General features: G+C 38.8%; 1 protein-coding gene across 1 annotated transcript; it reads left to right on the plus strand.

The window, feature by feature from the left end:
- Positions 1 to 1,408: 1,408 nt before the first annotated feature.
- LOC103590267 (growth-regulated protein homolog gamma-like) lies at positions 1,409 to 2,296 on the plus strand. Its single transcript, XM_008572474.1, has 4 exons — positions 1,409 to 1,573; positions 1,671 to 1,794; positions 1,920 to 2,003; positions 2,170 to 2,296. Exons 1-4 carry the CDS (start codon positions 1,474 to 1,476, stop codon positions 2,294 to 2,296), a joined length of 435 nt encoding a protein of 144 aa, XP_008570696.1. The 5' UTR covers positions 1,409 to 1,473.
- The last annotated feature ends 12,927 nt before the right edge of the window (positions 2,297 to 15,223 follow it).

Below are 15,223 nucleotides of genomic sequence, written 5' to 3' on the forward strand. Positions count from 1 at the left end.
TTCGATGTCATGTACCGGTAGTTGGTGGAGTGGCGGTTCCTGCCCTGGCCCTCGGGTGCAGGTACAGCTCTGCCCCCCTGCAGCATCCGCCCCCTCCTCCTGCTGCCCTCCCCCCACCTTCCCACAAGCTGTGCCCATACCTCTCACAGTTCTGCCACCAGAAACACACCTAAACCTCCTGACCAGTCGCAAAAATTAAATAAGCAAAATAAAAGCCGTCATTTATGAAAAATAAAAATTTAAAATTAAATAAACCGTCTGAAACCTGCCGGTAATCTGGCAAGAGACTTTAAAACTGAGGGTGAAAAATGAGCTACTTGATGACAAAGGCTCAGGTTAATAGCTTGGAATGCCTTCTTAGAAATCAGTAAAAGCACACTATAACAGCGATTATTTCTATAGAGGTAAAAACAAATCACTGGAGGCAGGAAAGTCCATATAACACGGAAATGAAATGAGATTTGTGCCCACAGAACAAGGAAGTGGGATAAGATTTGTGATCTACCACTTACATAGCTCACAGGACCACGTCTTTTTGCTACTTAGACGTGCGAAGGTTGCACTCACGCTAGGCGTCAGCTCTGTGGACCCTGTGAGCCCAATGCAGCACTCCCCGCGCCCCCCAGCAGCTCCAGGACAACCGGAGGTCCTTCTTCTACCAATTAATCAACACCTTCATAAACCAAAGATGTGGTACTCGTGAATTTACTTTGGAAGTTCCAGAATTTCACGGAGGAAGGAAGCTATGAAGGATTACAACACTTTGTTCCAAATTACATACTGAATTAAACTTTTGACACTGGTCATCCGTGACCGCTGTGTGAAGATATGACACAAAGGGTGATTTATTTGTGTTTGTTAAATACTAGGAACAAGACAAACGTTCTTATGCGTAATCTCAGATGACAGAAGTATTTCAACACAATGCATTTATGCAAACATAATTAAAATTTTCAATAAAAAGACGTTTATTCGTATATAACAAATGGAAAAGCAGGTCTACCCCGCCCTCGCCTCCGCCACCTTAGGTCCTCCAATCCTGATATCTAACGTTCCTCACGATGCTTGAATCTCCACCAGCGACACCGCCTCCTACACTGGGGAGGGGTGTGGGGGGGTCACTCGGCGCCTCTGTGCCCCTTCGCACGCGGTAACTACAGCGCGGCCGGCGACTCACTCCACCTCTAGGGGTCTGGGACAGAAAGCGAATGTCCCCGAGTCGCAGTGTCCCGGGACTTAACGCAGGAGGCGAGGCGGGTCGGAACCCAGGGGCGGGGCCGGCGCCCTCGTTCCTGACTCAGAGAACGACCTGGAGCTGCGGGAATTTCCCTGGCCCGGGGGCTCCGGCCTTTCCCGCCCTAACCGTGCATAAAAGGGGCTCGCCGACGTGGGGGAGCCACAGCGCCCGCACCGCAGCCACCTCCCCGCCAGCTCTCCCTGCAGGCTCCGCCGCCCGACCTCGTGCCCAGCCCCATGGCCCGCGCCGCCACCCCCGCTGCCTCCTGCGCTCCCCGGCTCCTCCGGGCGGCGCTGCTGCTCCTGCTCCTGGTCGCCGCCGGCCGCCCCTCCACAGGTGGGACCCGGCGTCCTGGGATCCCAGCGGCGGGGCAGGGCTCTGGGGGGCGCCCCTCTAGGGACAGTCCCGCTAACCGAGTCTCTTCTCCCGACAGCGGCGCCCGTGCTCGGTGAACTGCGCTGCCAGTGCTTCCAGGCCCTGCAGGGCGTCCACCTCAAGAACATCCAAAGTGTGAAGGTGACGTCCCCGGGACCCCACTGCGACCAGACCGAAGTCATGTGAGTCCCGCCCCGAGGTGCTGCTGCTCCCGCCAGAGTCAAGTCGCCCTGACCCTCCTGCTGTCCCCGACCCCGATCCCCTGCCCGACCTCCTGCCTCACTGGGACCCTCCCTTCTCTCTGCAGAGCCACTCTCAAGAATGGGCAGGAAGCCTGTCTCGACCCCACAGCCCCCATGGTTAAGAAAATCATCGACAAGATGCTAAAAAAGTGAGTTATGGTTTCGGTCTACACACGTGACTGGAGTCCTTGGTCACACATGCTGGCATCTGCCCCCTGAAGATTATTAGATCAGAGAAACCCAGGGTTTAGCTGAATGACTGAAAAAAGTCATCATTATTTTCACAATTAAGTTTGCCGTGTGCTCTGGTGCCAGGATGTTTCCAGTGTCCTCCACTCCACGCCAAACACCTGTTCGAATGAATGAGGGTAAATGTGTGTTCCTGAAAAATGAAGTAGATTTGGCTAATGATGCTAGAATGCTTCTATCAATTAAGGAGTAACTTTTACTTCAGTCCCTCAGGGGCTTCAAACCTAAAAAGTAGCACCCTGGTTTGAGGCCCCCTGGGTCTCTAAGCCTTCCTCATGAAGAGCAGGAACTTTGCAGTGAATCCCTGAGTTCAAGCCCCTATAGGTTCCAGCTCTTATTATCCCGAGTCTCAATAAATGGGAAAATAATAGTAGCTACTTCATGAGGTTTACTATGAATTTAAGTCAAGTCATGCATGTACAGTTTTCCTCCAGTGTGATATCGCTTCGGCTGTTTGGAGCAAATAACACAGTTGTGACCGCAGGTCCAAAATTTCTAATTAAACAGCGTCCAGGAGCCTGGTATTTTGTTTTGCTACACAGTACAGCAGTGGTCCAGTTGGTGTAGGGCTAAGAGAACGACCACATTTGGAAAACCCTAGAACATCAGAAATCTAAGGCAGGAGAAGAGGGCTGTGCAGTCAGTTTCCTGAGTACCTGCTAACAGCAACCGTTTTTTCATCACAGGGGCGACACCAAGTGACCTAGAGAGAAGGAGGAGGTTTCCAGGTTACTTTTCCTGAAGGAGGTTCTGTCTTAGAAGAATCAAAGTGGAAGAGAAACAGATGGTTCCTGGGGACACATGGAATGGGTTTATTGTGTTCGACTGCTTCTTATGAGAGTCCTTCTATTTATTTATTTACATATGTATTTATTTATTTATTTTTCAAAGCTTGTTTATATTCTTTCTGATATTTAAAGATATGGACATATGGATGTGTTTGGTAATTCACTTCGTTACTATATAAGGTCATTTTTATGTTAAATCAAAATTAGTTCAGTCTTGACTATTTTCTAACTTAGAGATGATGGGTTTTAAGTGTTTTTCATTCATTAAACTAATATTTTTGTTGAGGGGGGGAACTCCACCAAGCCAGACACTATGACAGAGGCTGAGGATACATAGTGGGGGCCCAGGTAGATAGATCACCATTAAGGTAGGGGAATGTGTGTGCATATCTATTTTTGTAACTGTTAAGAAGAATGTCAGTTGCTATTCACTGAAACGGTTTTACAGTATGTGGTCAACATTTCTGATGTTCAATGTTTTAATTATCCCTTGGACATTTTATGTCTTCCTTGTAAAGCATAATGCCTTTTGTAGTACTAATTATGCAATGTTTTTCTGTGTCTTAGAATAGATAAGTTTATTTATTGATGTATTTTTATTTGAGAAAAAACATGAAAATAAAGCTTTTACAAAAACTTTTTATGCTTAGGTTTGTTGTATACTTCTCATCCTCTTATTCTTCTTGAGTATCCACGGTGCCAGGAATTTATAAAAGACTGTAGCTCGTGCCTACTTAAAGGCTGCCACTAGCTGGTACTTGTTTCTTGTTCAAGAAGGCATAGTTGATGCTTTCTCAAAGACTGGCCTCCAATTTAAAAATTCCTGTTTTACATAAAATGTTCATTTTGTTTTACTATAACCAACCTGGTATTCAATTCTAGCTCTTTAAAATTTTTCAAATGTTAATAGGTATTTTTAAAAGAGTTGTCATTTAAATTATTTCGTTAAATGGTTTTTCAAACAATTCTGCATTCTTGTTCCTTTTAGAGAAGCTGGGAGCTACGTTGTAGTAAGTGGATTCTTCCTTAGAACAAAAAATCTGTTTGATGAAAAAAAAAGCAAACAAGTGTTTGGCTGAGTATTAGTTCTTCACCTTTCACTTGTATAAAGGTCTAATTGAGAAAAGTTTCATTTTCTAACCCTTATGAAGAGAGAACAAATACTAAATTTCATGCTGTTCCAATGCTTCATGGGTGTGGTAATGATTTAAATGTTTTCTAAGCCTTATAAATTTTAATTTAAATTGCCCAGGATGACGGAAGCACATTAGGCTTCCACAACAGAAACAAACAAGGGCTGACATTTCATGGTAGGAAAAGATCTGAGTCATCTGGAAAAGAACACCTTACAAACCTGGAAAGGAGGAAAGCTTGTGCACACTTGGGGAGGGGAAGACCAGGTAGGGGGTGTGTTTGTCTCTGATTCAGGACCCGTTCCTGGGCTCCTGAGCCCTAATTTATAGCCTTTAGCAGGGGAAGAGGCCTGGTTGGTGGCCTGACACCTGGATGCCTGTGCAGGCTTGCCCTAAGCAGCTGGGTCCCTATTTCCTCCCTGAAAAGTAAATATTGCAGTCTCTTCATAACTCCAATGTGTAAAAATACAAAATTACAACAAATTTGTTTTAAAGATCTCAATTGGCTTTACTGCAGTTCTAGAATCGGGCAACATTTCATTCCATACAATAGAATCAGTGCTCCAATAAGTTGAGCACAAGAGGTCAGTTTTACAGACAAAAAAAAAGGGGGGGGGGGCTCAAAAAAGAAACAAAGCAGAAAAAGTAAATTGGTCATTTCAAAGTTACCTTCCTTGTAAGGCAGGACAGTTGGCAAAACAATAGGAAGATGACTGATTGGTTAACATCTGATTACTTCAAGTTACTCTTTGTGTAAGGATTAAAACAGAGTGAACTTCACTGTCATGCCTAGTGAAAATTGAAACTGGCCTGTTTGTGAAATTAAGCTGTTATCTTTCTCTCCTGCAACTTGATTTTGGTTTGGTGAGCAGGGGTGACTCCATGTTGATTTTTATTCTGGTCTATTGGGACCTAGTGTAGGAGTTTAGTCTAATACAAAGGCCTCCTATAATTTTTAATGATTTATTTGCTCAGAATGAATTAGATAAAATGGAAAAGCAATATTTAAAATTTACAACAATAAACAAATGCAAACCATTCTGCAAGCTCCATAAATGGCAGCACTGATTTCTTAACTTTGAGCCCAGACATATACTTTAGGCTGTAGGAAATAAAATTTCCTTGGATTTCTTGGTGTTCTTGTGAAAAGTCCTTTCCACTTCTCATATCATAAGAATTAAATCAGTAGCCATTTGTAGAACTAAAGACGTGGATTCTAAAGGATACTAAAAGGTCTCCAATCTCCCCCATGAGGGCGCAAGGGTTATATCCTGTATTTGGTCCCTAGGTATTTACATGTCAAAAGAGATGAAGCCATAGAACTTAGAGACCAGCATAGGTCATACCAGTGCAGACAGGGTATTACGTAGATCTTGGAGCGATTTTATTTACATACCAAAGGGTTGGAGCTAGGACTAAGGCTCATTATGTTTCCATGAAGACTCTTTCAGGAGGGGAGGGGGACAACTTCCTCCTTCCTCTTTATAATCTGAGAAAATCATCTTATCCTCATCCCTGCCCTGTGGAGTGTCTGGTACTGGAGGGGACAATAGTGTGGAGTATGCTAACATTAATAAAGCAAATGTATTTCACAGGGCCTAGCATCCAAGGCCCTGTAGTTTCAGGTATAGCCTAACTGTCTTAAAATTGCAAATAGAAATGTTAAGCTTGTGAAAGAGAGGAAACTTTCCCTGGGCTAAAGTCTCTGCTGTAGATAAAGAATTGTAACACAGCAAAATTGCTGACTGTAAGGGCAGATGTCCTTGGTGCAGCCAAACCTAATGATTGTTGCCATGACAATTATCTTACGGTTCTTTTGTAACCACCTCTGTTCCTTTTCTGTAACTTTCTGGCCTGGAGAATAAATACTGAAAGAAGACCCTAGTTTGGTGTTATTTTCCAAGGAATGCTGCTCTCTTGAGGGTTCCTGGAAATTATCCCCTTCAGGGCTTCTCACTGCTCAGAAGAAATGGGCTTTGAGTAATCCTCTGCATCTCTGTCACCTTGGGAGAGGTGACAAATGGTGCCCCATGTGAGGCATTCTGACTCCACAGATCAGAGACTGACCTGCCAAGCCTTGAAAAGTGAAGGACGTCCAACATTTGCATTTACTCATCCCAGTAAGGAAACCACAGGTGGCTTTCAATTAGTGACTGCACGCCTGCAGCAGTCCAAGCTAGCTTTCAACCTGAAGGTTTTTTTTCTCTTTTTTTTTACTTATAAAATATGGAAAATTCTTTAACAAAGAGGGAGAGTTGACGTAAATTACAACTCCAATGTCTCTTTAAAGCAGCCAGCTGTAAAGTAACTGAATGGCAGCTTGTAAAACCATTAGTGGTTATTAAACAACAATATCCTTGGTACCCCAAGGAAAGGAGCTTTGACATAAAAATTGGGGTACAAATTGATCACTGATTAATTTATACAATGGGTCTCATCAAGACATCTCATCTAACAACTTGGAATCTAATTCAAGTCACTTTGAGACCTATTCAAGACCTTAACAAAAAAGAAAGACATGTTTATGTCACCAAAAAAAGGATAAAACTTAATCTTTGCCAGTAACTGAAAAAACTTTTAATTGGACAAACTAAAGTAAAAGAAGTTAATATTTCTTTACAAAGTTAGTTTTGTTTGAGCATGTTTTCTTTTCTTAACTGCATGTGCTTCTCTTTTTCACCAAAGACTATGAGGCTTTATGAGAAACACAGCTCTGGCACCAATCAGACCTCCTTTTGGGTCTGCTGCCTTTCTCTGGAAACCTCAAAAGTCAAATGGCTTCATCTCTGTTTAATAGCTCAGCCCTTAAGCTCAGTAACCCATTTGAGAAACAAAAACTAGATTAAAAACTACCTGTTTTTTTTTTGTTTGTTTTTTTACCTTCCTTTCTCTAAAACAGGGTGAGACCTCACAGATAAGCTTTAACATTTTTAAGAAACACAATTTAAAAATGACTATCCTTTCCTACTAGTGAGTTTTCTATTTTATCTGTCTCCTTATTATATTTTAAATAAAACCTATAAAATCCTTATTGTTTCTGTTTACGTCTGCATGTATATGTACATAAATGTATGTTATGTCTACATGTTCATATGATCATGTCTGTATGTGTGTTTGTATTGTCAGCATGGTACCAAATTGGCTTATAATTAATGCATGCTCATTAAATAAATAAGTATACTTTTCAAGTTCACATGACTTTAATTTTCTAAAGTTTTGATAAAAGAAATATATTTTCAAAGTTTGATTTAAACCTTTTGCCTAGGGCCGGCCTGGTGGCGCACTGGAGAGTGCGCCGCTTGGGAGCGTGGCGGCTCTCCTGCCGAGGGTTCGGATCCCATGTGGAGACCGGTTCCCGCTCACTGGCTGAGCGCGGTGCGGGCGCAACACCGAGGGTTCCGATCCCATTACCAGTCAGTAAAAAAGACAAAAAGGAGAAAAAAAAAAAAACCTTTTGCCTAAATTTGTCTTTAGGTCAACACATTTTGTGGTATGTTAAATACTTGTTTAATTTGTTTAAGGACTAAAAGCTGTAAGAGAACTGGCTTCTGGGCTTCTCCCAAAGCCCTGCACGTGTCTTGTTATTAGCTTGTGTTTGGTTTTAAGTCTCTAAATTCTGGACACCAAACAGAGTGCTGTGGTGAGATCAGAGGACATAATGTGTCCACAGTACATGAGCCATCAGCTGTAGGACAAAACCCAATACATCTCCTCCTTATCTCAGCTCTGCCTCTTAGCCATGCTGGGAGAAACAATATCTTTTAGACATCATCTTTGTGAATGCTGTCCTCTGACTTAAGCTCCACATGGCCTCTCTGGATTCCACATGGCCTTAAATGCCATGTAGGTACTTGGGACCCAGGATGGCTGGTGAAAGGAGACCTATGCCCAATATCTCATAGGCCCTGGTTAACATTATCTGATAAGGGTATAGATTTAATACACCAAGTTTTTGGCTGGGAAACCATAAATATTTATTTGGTAAAAATAGCTGAGGCTCAAACTGGGCTTTGTGTAATCTGCTCTGACAAATGGACTCCCGTTTACTAACCTGAATGTATAAAAATGTTCTTATCAGTGCACATCATTGCCTGGGTTTACTAATCAAACAGGATGACATTTGTCTTTGCTAGAGGCTTTTAAGTTGTAAATCCTGCCGAAACCAGAAAAACCTTTCTGTATATAATTTTTAGGCAAATGAGGCCAATTTAACATTGATTAAAAAAAAGACAAGTATGTAAAAAAGAGAGGTGATATAAAAAAAAAGCTATGGATGCGAAGATGTAGTTGTGATTAAAAAGGCTGAAGGGAAAGAAAATATTTTTATGTGAAAAGACATCTGGTACAATGTATTCTTGTCCTAGAGTAAAATAACTGGCTATTTAAAAAAAATTAAAAGCATAGAAAAAAAAAATGAAAAGTCTAAAGTACGTTGTCAAATGTCTGAGTAAGTCATGATAATGGTTTGTGTAGATAAGTTTGTTAAAAAGGTTTTACAGTAAAAGGATCGACTGGATTTAAAAACAAATTTATGTGTGTTTTTCTAAAAATTAATATCAAAAATATTCTATACAGAGTTAAATTTTGCTCTCCTACATTAAAACAACCAGATTTCCTGAAAGCATTTAACTACTCTTAATAGAAAATTGTAAGAAGTTTTCTGTATCTTTTAAATAACTGGCCTAGGAAACTTATCATGTTTTATCATAATTTCTTGTGCTCTCTGCCTTTAAAATCCTTTGTCACTTTGGTTTTATTTTTGTAATGATTTGTGTTTTAAGCCTCTGTTATTCAACTAACTTTCCAAAACCAAATTCTTAAACCTCGGACTTGAACTAACTTTGAGAGGTTCCAAGGGCCCTGAAGCCTCTCAAAGGATATATAAGAGATGTATCAAAACCAATTGGCTTATTTGATAAACTAGACTATATGAAAAACATTGTCAAAACAAAAAATAATGTTTGACCTTCTTTGGTTATACTAAGATGTTATTAATATGTGCTCCAAAATCTTGTAAGGTTCTTGGAAATCTTTGTCTTGATATAAATTCTACTGGTCATAATCTTGGTTCAATTATAATTTTAAAATGTTATGTCTTCAAATATTTCATGAAAAAACTGACAGGCACAGTTTCCTGACAAACTTTGAGTTCATACCTTTGAACTGAATTTCCAAAATTCTAATGAAGAAACTGATGGGCTTGTGAAATTACTCACCAAGGTCAAAACAACAAAAGTTAATTACATAAAACTAATGAACGGATTACAAAGAATTGCAGGTTTTTACAGTTTTTATTTTGAAACATCACTCATTAATGTCTTGTTTTCCAGGTTTAAGAAAACTCTCTCTCTTAAGCTATCTATAACTAACAGCAGTTTGGTAAAATATAATTTAAAACAGAGATAAAATCATTTGTTTTCCCTCTATTTGGCCCCCACAAATTTAAAAACTTTGAGTATCTTTATGATTATTATGACGATGTGGCTATTTTCATAAGTTCAATAAAAATTGACTCTTAATAACAGGATATAATTTAAAAACTTTGGTTATAAAACAGCATGTCTCTTCTAAGTTCCTGACCCCTCTTCATTTGCCCTAATTTGGCCTAACTGCTGTTTCATCTTGCTGTTTCATCTTTCCCGCTGATGTGGGACATGACAACATGACTTCCCAGCACCGAGGGATCTATACAAAGAAAAGTAAGACCTTTTCAACCAGAAAATTGTGTCTGCTGTGTAGTGTATGGCTAAAAATAGTCCTGTGGTAATTTGGCGTAGTAGGCATACGCCTAGTAGTGAGCCGAAGTTTCATCATGTTGAAATATTTGATGGTGTAGGTAGGTCAATGAATAAGTGGTTGATGATTTTGAGGAGGGGGTGTGATTTTCAGATGTTGGTCATTAGATTCTTATAGTTGAAATACAACAGTGGTACTTCTTGTCACCGGTCATGGTTGTAGTCTATGTAAGAATTATGATGTATATTGCGTTCTTGTTGAGTGTTGCTTTTGTCATTGGTTTTGTAGGGTTCTCTTCAAAGCCTTCATCTATTTATGGTGGGTTGGGGTTGCTTGTTAGCGGGGAGTTGGTTGTGGTATTGTGGTCAGTTTTGGGGGGTCCTTTTTAGGGTTGATGGTATTTTTGGTTTATTTGGGAGGTATGGTGGTAGTGTTTGGGTATACTACTGCTATGGCTACCAAGGAGTATCTTGAGGCTTGGGGTTTGAATGTTGTTGTCTGGGGGGCTTTGTTGTTGGGGTTGGTAATGGAATTGTCCGAGGTTTTGTGGATGGTATATTATGACGAGGTGGAGGTCGTTATTAGTTTTAAGTCTCAAGAGTGATAGTGACAGGTGACTGGGATTGTGCCTTTTGCTTTCAACAGTCCTGTAAAAAGGAAATAAGATGATCTGGAAAGTTGTGAATAGAGTAAATGGACTTGGTCCCGTAGCAGCAAGTTAGAGCTCAGAGATGTCTGCTCTGTGGGCAAGAAGCAGATAGAAGTCCACAGAATCACCTAATGCAGTCCTGCCACAGAGCTATCAAAATACAAAACCAGGAAGAGAATTGAGGCTTTTGAGCATTAGTTCAGGGGTCTTGCAAAAAATTGACAGTTCTCATGACCTGTCAAAGAGGCCTGACTTTGTGCCCATTGTGTCTTTTTTTGTGACCGGTAAGGGGATCACAACCCTTGGGGTGGTATCGCCCACACCGCACCGGCCATTCCTATATAGGATCCGAACCCGCGGCGGGAGCATCGCTGCGCTCCCAGCGCCACACTCTCCTGAGTGCGCCATGGGCTTGGCCCGTGCCCATTGTGGAATTGTAGTTTCCCTCTGCTCAGGAGTCTCCTCAGATTCCTCACTATGACCACTGCCAAGTGGACTAAATGGAAATTATGAACATTGTAGCCAAACACACTTGGGAAAAATCTCTGCCACTTTTTGTGACCTTGCCAAATGACTTACCTCTTCTGAGTCTCAATGTCCTCATCTGTAAAATAAAAACAACCCTCGTAGGGTTGCTATAAGATTTCAAGATAATACACCAAAAGCATTTACAATAGTACAGGCACAAAGCAGTACTCTGCAAATGGTTGTTACAATTAGTACAATTTATGTTATCTATGTCAGAATAGACAATTTTTTTTTGAGGAGGGAGACATAAGACACAGTTCTAAATGGAGTATTCAATGTGATTTACAAATTTGTATAGCCCTGAGAGCAGCTGGAACATGATGGTAATGCAATAGGTTATTTAAAAGACCCTGAGCATCTGATAATATTAGGATTTAAAGTGTCTAGAATTCACTATAAATTAAATCTATTATCATCTGGCATTGGGTCAAAGTTCTCAAAATAGGGACCCATGATGATCCCGGAAAACCTAACCACAATATCTGACAAATTCCATAAAAACTGCCATTAAGTCCTAAGCTAATTTGAAGTTGGCAACAACTCCTTTATTTTGATTCTTTAGCTAATTTTTATTTTATGTTTATATATTTATTTCCTTATTATAATAATGGTAGCTATAAACATTGATACACAATTTGGTCACCTCCACTTGGTACGTAGAGAAGTAAACCTCAGAGAGGTCAAGATTGTGTCTAACTAGTGTTTCTAATTCATTGTAGGTTTATCCTTGGCAAAAAGACCAAGAACTCAGCCATCAGTGGAATGTTCTGAAGTCATTCAATCTTACTTCATGTTGAGATGTTTCCCTAATATGCCATTTCCTGTCACAAAGCTGTCCTTCCTGGGGCATGCCTCTGCAATATTTTCAGCCTTTCCTTTGTATGCTGAGTTTTTATTTATCTTTTCAGATACAACTCAATGGTATCTCCCCCTGTGAAGGCAAATGAAATACTCTGATTTTTGAGGCTATTATAAAGTGGCACTGTATTTACAATTCCATCAATTATTTAGATAAATGGTTTGATTTGTGGATGCAGAAAAAAATGTTTTATATATGACATAACTAAGGTCATTTAACAGGACAATGAATAGAATTTGAGCTCATAATTCATTTTTAGTAACTCACCTTTGAGAGCTTTGAAGCTTAACATATAAGTCCTGACTGAGGAAGAGTTATTAATTTATTCTGAATTCCATTTTCCTAATAGCTTATCAAGAGGTGGCAGATTCCACTAAGAGCTTGAGCATTATCATACAAATGGGCATAAAAGGAAAAGCTAAATCAAAGCACATTAATTTTCTGCTTTGTACCAACATTTTTTTTTTCTGTACCAACAGGGTTTTTAAAAAGACGCAAAGGTTTTCTTATGACAACATTCTTTAAATCATCATTAACTGCAAATATCATTGGATCCTTCCAAATTGCATAGTTCTACCTGCAGGAAATAATAAAGAAAAAAAGTTGATATCCTTATTAACAGATTTATTACATTCTGCATTCCCCACCTCTCCCAAATAAAACAAACTGAAAAAATAAATCGTACTCCCTTATAGGCTTGTAACTAACAAATACTCCTTTGCTAAGTTTCCATTTTCATTCTTTAACAAGGTTGGAGAAGTCCACAAAAATTACTCTAGAGATTGTGGTGCACCAAGAACACTGTAGTGTTGAATCCATCAAGGTCTGAAATTGGAACCGCCTTCTGATATCTCACAGATATTTTTCTGCTGTCTACCTTTGCAAAGTTTATCCCTTTCTTTTATCCATTAGAATGTTTCATGAAAAAGAAACCAGATCTAAAGAGACCTTTTTTGGCTTTAAGCAAAACAAAACCTGGGAAATATATAAAATTAAACCAGGACATCCATACAGATTGTCAAATGTCAAAGACGTCCATATAGACGCAGACATTATCAACTTAATAAAATTCTAACCACAGGGACTTTACTTCTCTTATTAGGGGTGATAATAGTAATATTACTGCAAGTCAATCTAGGGCGTCTATTTTAATGTTGGTTACCAGCTGGATTTATTACATTTAACTGAGATCCCACATCTAATGAAAATATTAATACGTTTTTACTGGAGTGAAGCAGTTCTTTTGTACTTATATAGATTATTATCTTGATGATAATAAAAACCGTAATGAATGGATAATTGCTTTAGTATGCCTAACAGTATTCCACAATAGCAGATCAATAAATGCTTACTGAAGAAGACACAACAATCACAATTCCTTGCAGTTGATACGACAAGTGAACAGATATGAGGTTGTAGGGAGGGAGGGAGGAGAAGGAGGAGGGAGGGAGGTTTCGGTAATGGGCCACAATAATCAACCACATTGTATATTGACAAAATAAAATAAAATTTAAAATAAATAAATGCTTATTGATTATCATAATGGTAAGTAATTGGCCTTTTGTGATTTCTTTATGACTATTTCTTTCAGTGTTGAATTGTTAATCCAATACTGTGGCCTGCTATATTGATTTGAAATATTAAATTAAGAGTTAGACAACATGGCTATCTCATCTTCACTCAGAGGTTTACTGTACTTATCTCACATATTTGATGCTTGTGAAAGCTATGAGTTGCAATGTCAGTTCTTGCATACTCAGACATATATATATATATATATATATATATATGTATATATATTTTTTTTTTAATTTCCTAAGCTCATTGAAAATGTCCGATTGGTACTCAATGCTTCTTGCTGTAGCTGAAAGGATATTATGTAAGTAGGGAACATAAGGGGAAAATAAGAGCCTCATTGAAAATGTCCGATTGGTACTCAATGCTTCTTGCTGTAGCTGAAAGGATATTATGTAAGTAGGGAACATAAGGGGAAAATAAGAGCCTCTCACAGTGGAGTTTTCAGAACTGAAATGCTTACAAAATTTGCTAGACTAAGAATACAGGAGATTGAGGTTTTGCACATTATTCTTGTATAGCGCAGGAAAAAATTGTTTAGTCTTTAAGGTTCCATTCTAGAAACTGCCATGTATGCTCTCAAAACAAAGTATCTGACATGGAAACATGAGTAAGTTGTGAAGTGGAATTTGTGATTTAATTTTGAAGTCAATGAAACTTCACAATAAGCAAAGATACGTGGTCAGCACTAAAGATACATGGATAATTCTAGATTATTTGGGAGTCTATTACACATTTGAATAGAGGACATTCAAAAGATGCAATATGATTTAAAAAGATTTTTTTAATTGCACAATGTGTCATAGGCATAAAAGATTGTATAAAACCATATGTTGTACAAAATATAAAAACATTTAAAATAAATAATATTAAAGATTATAAAAACATGTATATGAGTATGTATACTATATTCATCTGTGCATATATATATATATATATATATATATATATATATATACTCTTAGAAACAAAATAAACAATTATACTTATTACCAAGTCTACGATGTGTAACATTACAGGGATACTAAAACACTCTTGTACCCCTCCCAAATCTCATCCCTCTCCCTCCCTGTCACATTCCCCCCATCTTAACCTGCATCTTGAACCCAGTGTCAATCATTTTCCACTTATCTTTATAAGTTTACCACCTACAAGTGAAATCCTGAACAATTAATTCTTTAGTCTTGTTTGTTTTTAAACTTTTGATAAGTGAGATGATGCTGTATAGATAGGACTTAATTCTGTCATTCAGCAACATGTTTATGAATTTCATATAGGCCAATTTATTTTTATGGATGACTGCTGTTCCACTTTATGACAACACCAATATTTATTCATCTGGTCCACTGTTGGGTGGAAATTTGGGTTGCTTACTGTTTTGCTTTTATGAATAAGGCAGTTCTCAACATTATTGCACTGATTTCTAGCTACACATGTGTTAGAGATGCTCTAGGATATAAATGTAGGAGTGGAATTACTGGCTTATAGGGTATGCATATCTTCAACTTCACCAAATAATACCAAACTATTTTCAAAATGATTGCACTAATTTACCTCCCTAACAAGAAAATTCATGAAAGTGCCTCTTCCTCCACCTACTGGCCATCCCTTGGAATTATTAGACTTTTTACAATGTTGCCAAGTGACTATATAATGCTACCTTTTAGTGGCTTTAATTTGTGTTTTCCTTATTACAAATGGGATTAGATTATTTTTTTTACATGCCTGTGAGCCATTTGTATTTGATCCTCTGAGAAACTTGTTTATTTATTTTGCCCACTTGTGCTATTAGTTGTTTCATAAAAGCTTTTTAAAAAACATATATTTTGTTGATAATACAAACATCAACGAT

This window comes from Galeopterus variegatus, unplaced genomic scaffold, assembly GCF_000696425.1.
Source record: "Galeopterus variegatus unplaced genomic scaffold, G_variegatus-3.0.2 Scaffold790, whole genome shotgun sequence".
Taxonomy (NCBI): domain Eukaryota; kingdom Metazoa; phylum Chordata; class Mammalia; order Dermoptera; family Cynocephalidae; genus Galeopterus; species Galeopterus variegatus.